Source organism: Odontesthes bonariensis, chromosome 23 (genome assembly GCF_027942865.1).
Source record: "Odontesthes bonariensis isolate fOdoBon6 chromosome 23, fOdoBon6.hap1, whole genome shotgun sequence".
NCBI classification, from domain to species: Eukaryota; Metazoa; Chordata; class Actinopteri; order Atheriniformes; family Atherinopsidae; genus Odontesthes; species Odontesthes bonariensis.
The window spans coordinates 19,239,804-19,248,599 of NC_134528.1; the positions used below are offsets into that span (position 1 = coordinate 19,239,804).

General features: G+C 42.7%; 1 protein-coding gene across 2 annotated transcripts; it reads left to right on the forward strand.

Annotated features, from left to right (window-relative positions):
- The first annotated feature begins 5,607 nt into the window (after positions 1-5,607).
- On the forward strand, positions 5,608-8,570 carry cox6b1 (cytochrome c oxidase subunit 6B1). 2 transcript variants are annotated; one of them, XM_075456845.1, is made up of 4 exons: positions 5,608-5,630; positions 7,311-7,424; positions 7,673-7,773; positions 8,333-8,570. In XM_075456845.1, exons 2-4 carry the CDS (start codon positions 7,319-7,321, stop codon positions 8,384-8,386), a joined length of 261 nt encoding a protein of 86 aa, XP_075312960.1. In that variant the 5' UTR covers positions 5,608-5,630; positions 7,311-7,318; the 3' UTR covers positions 8,387-8,570. The 2 variants fall into 2 exon arrangements, with proteins under 2 accessions (XP_075312960.1, XP_075312959.1); XM_075456844.1 differs by lacking the exon at positions 5,608-5,630 and adding an exon at positions 6,395-6,535.
- The last annotated feature ends 226 nt before the right edge of the window (positions 8,571-8,796 follow it).

Consider the following 8,796-nt stretch of genomic DNA (forward strand, 5'->3'; position numbering starts at 1 on the left):
GTGTCACTGTAAACACCAACTGAAGACCACAGAGATTATATGCTCATAAAGCTATGTGTCTCACAGGCTTGTTTGATCAAATAACTGATCTACTGCAGCCATTACTGTTGTAAAGTCTGCTGGGAGGCAGAAGGTTATGTGAACAGGCTGTGCCTCAGGTGGGCTTTGTCTCTGAGTATGTTTGGGCTGTGAGCAGACACACCACCTCACTAACTCCACTGGTGCTGAACCAGCTTGTGCTCTAAAAACATTCATGCAGAGCTGCTGCAGCTTCATCCGTCCACACTTCAACAGTTTTTACTGAAGGTTTGATCCTGAAAACAAAACGGCAGCAAAATCAGGGAGTTACTTTCTGATAGATCAAAATAAGGATGTAGTTTGAACTCTGAATGCAAAGAAAAGGACCTTCAATGCCAGTTCCCTGCAGTCGAACCTTTCAAAGTGGTGCTCAAACGTTTCCATGGAGTTTTACTAACCTTTTCTTTCCTTTTCATTCTAAGCTGATATAAATGTTACGGTAAGATAACGGCATCAGAACACATTAATCGGAGGATCTAAAGCAGTGAGATCTGATACTAACACGTGAATGACAAATGACGTCAAAGATCGTTTCTAATCTGGTGAAATAAAACCACGTTTCAACACAACAGATTCAATCCAGTTTACACAGTGTTTCAACAGTCTCGTACATTTTCACCAGAAATCTGTAATAATGGGCTCATCTTTGATAGAGGGGAGCACGATCCCAACACCTCTGTCTAATTCAGGCCTAATTATTGGTGACTGAGTGGATAGATAGAATAAATAGTTACACTTTGAGGTGACTCAGCACTATTTATTTTCATTCTCTTCAGTCTCAGCAGGTGGAAGAATCCCAACAGCGTGAGGTCTCATCGAGGGAGAAAGGACAGGACATGAAAGAATTCCACACTAAGGGGTAGATATATCTTCAGCATGAAATACAGCAGCTCTCATAGACTTTCTGTGAGAGCAGGGTGTGTTATATTTACTTTATTAGGGACCGAGCAGTGAAACTGCAAGGACCCTATTGTATCTGTAAGGTTTATTCTTATTCTTTGCAAAAGGTGCTCGAAAACTGCACCACCTGCCAGTCGACGACATGAAAGAATCTAAACTTTATATTTTTGGGAGTCGCTCATTGACTCTGTAGCGCCCCCTACGATGCTTAAAATTGGTCCCCGCATTGGGGTTAGTTTCGCGTGGGACGACGAAATTCGGTGCACTCATTCATCATGCCCAGACGCACGAAAAAGTCTGGGGTCGCCATGGTCCCACGTCCACAGGAAGGCGGCCATTATGGATGGAAAGTAAGTTTTTGACCGATTCCACGCCTTGCATAAGATCGAACTCGTCCTACAGATTTAATGCTACAGACTTCAAACTTGGCCAGGTTACTCTTAAGACACGGAGGGAAAAAAATAATGGAGAAACTTTTTCAAAACTTAAAGGGCGTGGGCGTGGCGACGCCTCAAAGTTTGATGACTCGCCATCACTCGCCACAAAAAATGAAGTCGCTTATAACTCCCACATACATTATCCAATCTGTCCCAAACTCCATACGGTGAATGCTGGACCCAGCCTGAACGCGTACATATTATCATACTGACATCCACCTATAGCGCCACCTGCTGGTGGTTGGAAACATCTTTTTTTTCCACACCTCGCATTTGATCAAACTCCTCCTACATATTTAATGCAAAAACCTTCAAACTTGGCCAGGTTGCTCTTAAGACATGGTGGGAAAAAAATCATGGAGAAACTTTTTCAAACCTCAAAGGGCGTGGGCGTGGGCGTGGGCGTGGCGACGCCTCAAAGTTATGACTCGGCATAAAAACTTAAATCGCATTTAAGTTTTAAGTTTTAACTTTAATCGCACACCTCACATTTGATCAAACTCCTCCTACAGTTTTCATGCTAAAATCTTCAAACTTGGCAAGGTTACTCTTAAGCTAGGGGGGAAGAAAAGTCTTGAGAAACTTTTCCAAACTCTGAACGGTGTGGGCGTGGCCAGGCGGTGAAAATCGTGTGATGGCGTTTGTGATTTGAAAGCCTTATCATCATCGCAAAGTCATGAAACTTGGCACACACGTCCACCCTGACAACCTCGTACAAATAAAGGTTATCGTGTGTGGGCGGATTTAAATGGCTCAGTGGTGCCCCCTAGAAAATTTCAAAAAACCCCTCCGCATTGGGGTTATTATGTGCTCGTATGTACGCAGAGGGTATCGTGCGTGTGGGCAGAGCTGCAGCTTCAGCGTCCAGCGCATGCCCCAACGTACGCCATCTCGGTCCCGCTCACAGCTGCTTGCAGCTTTCTAGTTTTATATTACGTTTCAGATGTTTATTCTTTATAATTTACTATGTCGTGACCTTTCCTAACTGTTCTGAGAGTTTACTGTGAGTTATTAGACCATAAAAGTATGTTTAGAGTTGTTAATGTTGCTAACTAGCTTAAATGTTTTCCCTCGTGTCAGGTGTTGTTGATTGTCCCGAGACGCTAACTTTCCCACACCACTGCGCTGTGTTGCAGGAAATACTTTGGGGAGTTTTTATTTTTTTATTTATTAAGGCGTCACACTTTTATGGAGGACTGTTTATGAAGGAGACTCCAGTTTTGTGATGAATGTTACATGAGTTAGGCCTGTTAATGTATTCTTAAAAAGAGAGAGAAATGAGTTATGTTCATGTATTCTTAAAAAAAAGAGAAATGTTACTTGTTTAGATAACAAAGGAAGATTATTTTGATTTAGTATTTATGCTATTTTGGTTAATTATTTATATTTCAAGAAAATGTTTTTTATTCTTATGTTGAATTCAACTGAGGTTAAAAAAAAGAGAGAGAAAGCCTGAGAATTTTATGTTCAAGTTAAGGATATTAAATAAAATGATTTTCATGTAATAACCACTGTGTTGCTCTACTTTTGGAGAATCATCGCACAAGTTGTATGTGTGAGGGGGTATTCGTGGTGTGACAAGAAAGCTCAGGGGGTACTCAGGCCAAAAAAGTTTGGGAACCACTGCACTATACGATCACATTAGAATTGGTTTCTGTATTTCACTTATGTTTGTTAGACGCACAGTGGAAAGAGGACATTACTGTGGTGTTCAGTGGCAGTCCGACCGACACTGATTTACGCCCCGGGCGAAACCCGGTGCTGGCGCCCCCCCTCACCCTGTTTTTTTTTTTTTTTTTTTTTTTTCACCCCTGCGATGCCGGCCCGGGCGCCTGCACCTCTGTGGCCGAAACGTAACCACGTATGGCCTAGCTGGTGCTCGTTGTTGCTCAACCAGTCTTTTTGTGTTGTTATTTAATTTTCTGTTTCTTTTGTGTTTCATGAGTCCTTGTTGAGTGGGATATCAAAATGAGCTTCATACAAGGGAATGCTAGTACGCCTCTTTTTCTTGGTAGAGGTAGGGGCAGAGGTAGGGCTGGGCGATATGGACTAAAAGTCATATCTCGATATTTTTTAGCTGAATGGCGATACTCGATATATATCGATATTTTTTCTGTGACGTAATTGGGGTTTACCCCAAAGGGTTATAGCATATTAGAATATTTTTTTCCCCAGAGGCAAACCCTTTAAAAAACAAACAAACAGTCAATTATAAGTTTAAGCCACGTGTCAAATGTCACATAGGCACCTTTCTTAATGTAAACAGAACCTTAAGTGCATCTCTTTGTGCACATTTCAACAAAAATGTAAACAGAACCTTAAGTGCATCTCTTTGTGCACATTTCAAACACTGAAATAGACAGGGTATCTCTGTGCACAAATAACAAATGAAAACAAAAAGTAACAAACCAACTTCTGTACAAGTTACAGATTTTGTGCCAGGAAAACTAACCTGTCAACACTGTCAGGTTTTAGGGATGCCCTGTGGCAAGTTACAATGTTCCCACTGCAACTAAACACCCTTGATGAAGGGAAGCTGGTGGCTGGCACACAAAGGTACTTCTTTGCCAGGCGGCTCAATGCTGTGAAGTTAACTTCATGACTCCTCCACCATTCATGACTCCTCCACCATTTCAGAGGGTCAGCATCACTCTCTACACAAACTGACAACAAGTAGTAGGCGATTTATAGTTCGGAAACACGGTAATTAAATGTTTCCCATTTATATGGACTAAAAACGCACAATGTGCTGTTCTACTAAAGTTAACTTTGCTATTGCCACACTTTTCCAAATAACAGTTCAAATTGCAACAACGGCCATTAAAAGCCCGTCTGTCTTTAAAAAAGTTAAACGAAAATCTGTCATCCTGTTGTCAGGACAACCACTTCGAACATAAATGCGGCGGTCGGAAAAACACGGCACGGTCAAACTTTGCCACCTAGCGGACAGTTACTGTCATAGCATTTCAAATAATATACTGGATTACTGTTGCGTTTCAAAACACAACATGCCCAAAGATAAACATTTGCATTTATTAAATTTTCAAAAAAATTAAATCTATAATAATCTTCATGTCACTCTCTGAAAGGTCAACAGCTGTCTTGTTTTTGAAGATCTTTGTGTCATCAGTTTGCATTGACGTCCCAGGAGCCGCACTATTTCAGCTTTTTTACGTACCTTTTGTCAAACGTGCACCTTGGTGAGTGTATTTCCAGCGCTACCAAATGTTATATTAGTTCATGCATCTGATACACATTCAAAGGTACATATCAATTGTCTAAAAGTGTTTGTAATAATTTACATAGCTGACATCCAAAATAAAGCAAATGCTATTGAAGAATTTTGGAATAGTCCTGGCTGGAGTTTTGAACATTTCACTTGAGCTTTTCCATTGTTGTAATGTTGGCTTAAATGTGGGGCTATTTCCACCAAAGCAGCTCAGTGCTATTTGGAGCCAGAGCCTCCCTTAGGGCCAGTTCTTTTGTTTTTTACCCTCAAAGCACTGGCCTCACAGTAGCACCAAATCTCACCTATGTCAAGAGCTGCAGGTATGGTTCTTGAGAGCATCCATCCATCCATTTTCTATACCCACTCAATCCAGTACAGGTTCGTGGGGAGCCTATCCCAGCTGCTATTGGCAGGGGTCAGAGGTCCACACAGAGATAAGCAACAATTCACGCTCAAACTCACTCCTCGGTTTGATTTAGAATCAGTTCAGTTCTTTCTTAAACCAACTTAAAACCAGCTCAGTGCCGGTTCAGGGATCCAGTTAGGGATGGGTTACTTCAACTTCACTTTATGTTGAGGGATGTCTCTGAATTTGTTACTCATTGTTTCGCCTTCAGTTTGCACAACCCGCTTACTAAGATGACGTTTTGTTCAACAGCCATTTGCATTGCATATGCTGGACAAATAAAACTTTTTAATATAACGACTTTTGTTTAGTCTCAACATTTTATGTAAAACTAAAGCTCCTCAAGTGTCCCAAACAAAAAAGGCCAAATGCAAAAACGGGTGTTTTGCTGCCATCTTGTGTATGCCGTCGAAGAAAACAGCAGCTACACGCGGGCCGGGCCGTCAGGGTTCCATGGATCTGTGGAAGTAAGTCACGTACAGCAGGGGCGGGGGAGCGTGCAGTTTAAATTGCAGCGCATCATTTTGCTCTTTTACAGTGACGCACGATGCCAGACAGGTTCCTGTCACACATTTCAGGGGTGAGAAGTCGTGCCTTTTAGGGAATAACGGGGCAAATCATCCCGCCAGCATACTCCTGTTAGAAATGTACACGTGGGATAGAGGAGAAGCTGACAGTAAGCTGGAGGGGCGCAGAGGCACGCGGATGCACCTAACGGACACACTGGCGCTTCATCAGTAGTCTAGCCTATAGCGGGAACTTCACTTCACTGCGCCCAAGTTTAGATGAAAGTGCATACGTGACAATATCCAGTGAATTTGACTGAACAGAAAAATAAAGCTAACCCACATCCCATAATGTTTTCTTGAAAGGCTGTCTTCCCCTTGCTATTAGTTTGAATAGGCCAAAAGCAGGACTTTCTGCGCCTTCATCCGACAGGAAGAGATATTCCAAGACAGCTCCTGGGTAAAAAGATTTGCATTTATAGTCGCCCATATAAACTATTATTTCTTCACCGCGACGTCTAGAGGGGTAAAAGGGCAGTCCATGTAAACTATTCAAACTCACGTCTGTTAATAATTAACAAAAACACCGAGAAACCAAGTAGGCTACTTCCGCCTTGATGAACAAAATGAACATCTGTACGCGGAGCATGAACTTAAGCTCTTAAAAATAGTGCCACGCTGCTCATGACCGGCTCCAGTCCAACCCAAAACACCTTTCCATTATAATGGAAAGGTAGCCTATATGTGTGGGGTTATACCCACGCATCAGTTCCCGCGGACCTGCGTGGAGGTATGCACGAGTCTCATTTCAATGTGACCTGCGTCCGTCCGCCATATCCTTATGATAGGACTGCACGGCTGCAATATCTCCAAACCGGAGCGCGAGCGTGTCGTGCGCGCTGCTTATCAGAGGGAAAGACACACTATAACCGTCCGGTATAAAAGTCACTTTGAGCTGGAGCCAGCGACTGCGACAAAGGTAACGTTCACCTGCATGCCTTTTGAATATTTTCAACAGCCTTTATAGATTCGGAAACCTTAAACCGTTTATCACATGTCAGGATATAGGCTATACGTTAAGTAGTAGAGTAGACATTACAAATGGCACTGTTGCTGTCTCTGAACTTTTTAATGGCTTGGCTGGCAGTCATTTTTTCATCTTCTTCTTCTTCTCCCCCCCCCCCCCCTACCAGCCACTTTAAGCGAGTGTAATGAGAACCAATGCGACGAGATAATTAATTGCCTTTTTAATTAAAAGAGAAAGGAAAAGGAAACTGCTCGAGTGTCTGCGGCCTGAGAGACAGTGGTTTCTGTCTCCCAATGTCGTTTAATACACATTTATATGCCACAAAAGTTGGGTCAAATACATTTTTAGTTCATTTGATAGACAACTGTATGTATATACTTTGCCATGAGCGCTAGGCTACAGTTATGCTTAGTGGAGGGAGTAGGATATGTGACGACAGTGCCATATAAACAGCTTCGGGTACCGCATGCAGCACCCCGAAAATCTCCCCCAAATGAATCCTCTGCTGAACCTGAACATTCCGAAATTCCGAAATAGACGTGGATCCTTTCACTGCGCAGCTTACCTACACACCAAAGGCTACTCCAGATAGAAACCATCTCTATGCATTTACCGGTCTGCCTGACACACAGACACGACGTTGTTGTTGGACACGGGTGCTGGTAATTAGGCTCCGCAAAGGACTTCTTTTTTCCATTTCAACAGTCTGACTATATTCTCTTGGCAGAGGTGAAAATGGCTGATGGGATTCAGGAAAAAGTCGAGAACTACCGCACTGCTCCCTTCGATGCCAGATTCCCCAACCAGAACCAGACCAGGAACTGCTGGTCCAACTACTTGGGTAAGAGCAGATGACAAGCAGTTCAGTGTTGTGTGAGACACTCATCCGTCGGCCCGGCAACTTTGGAGCTTCTCAGCTGTCAGGTTGTTAAAGACGCAATGGAAGTTACAACACAGCACATTAGCTCTTCATTAGTGTTGGACCCCTGAACTCTGGTGGAGCTGATCTAGGTCGAGTTCAATCAAGGGTCACTGACGTGTTTTTTTTTTTTTTTTTTTTAAATATCCCTTTTGTCTCTCTATTAATAGACTACCACCGCTGCCAGAAAGCCCTGGATGCCAAAGGGGTAGACACCGCCCCTTGTGAATGGTACAGGAGGGTCTATAAATCTCTCTGCCCCTTATCCTGGGTAACTATCCTATCATTTTTCAACTTTTTTTTAAATGAAACAAAACCACTGTGCAAAAAAAAAAAAAAGATTTGTGAGCAAGTTCAGGGGTAATGGCGTCCTGCTATCAGTGTGCCAAGTTTGTTTCGAAATGGGTCAAGCAACTCCATCCTTCCCCCGCATTCCCGAGAGTCTTGGCCCAGTCTGGAGAATGAAAACATTACCCCCCAAAATATAATGCTGCCAGAGTAAATATTCATCACGGTCACTGTTGCTTTCCTTCTTTGTGCGTATGATGCTTTTATACATCAAGAAGGACGGCACTTCCTGGAATAGTAAAAAATTTGACACATTATGAGGAAAAAAAAAAAAAAATCACACAATTAAAAAATGCTTGGAATCTCCCTCATCCCAGTCAGTGATGTGGTGGAAGGGGTTTTGCTTTTGACAGTGGAGTTATATTCTGATCACCTCCTTTGACAATGATTAAGAGGAGCATATTTTGAGAGTCCATTTTTCAATACAAGACACATCTACTTGTCACAAAGTGAGTTTTCCTCTCAAACTTTTGTCCTTTTAGACCCAGAAGTGGGATGACCAGCGAGAAGAGGGGAATTTTCCTGGAAAAATCTAAGTAGGCCCATCTCCAAAGCCGTTTGTCTGCAAAGATGTAATCTTCTCGGCAAAATGTTTGTGGAAGTGGCGCTTTTCCACTGCTAATGCTCCTTCCCGGGAGCATACATACAACTGAATGGTCATTCCTTACAAATACCACGAAATGTACTGCAGATTCTGCATTAAAGATGTCTCAGGATATATTTATGGAGCTCGTTTGTCTCGCGTGGATTTCCCTTTTTAAGGCAAGCTCTGCTTTCCACTAGATAATAATAGATGCCCTTTTGTAGGCTTAGTTCAGAAAGTGCATTTGCTGAAACGAGGAGACGAAGGTCTGAACGCGAACGTGGCACCGAGGAGCGGCTCATGCGCTCAACATTCACATTATGAGGAGAAAGAAGTGCAATTTTTCAAAAAACTGAAGATGAA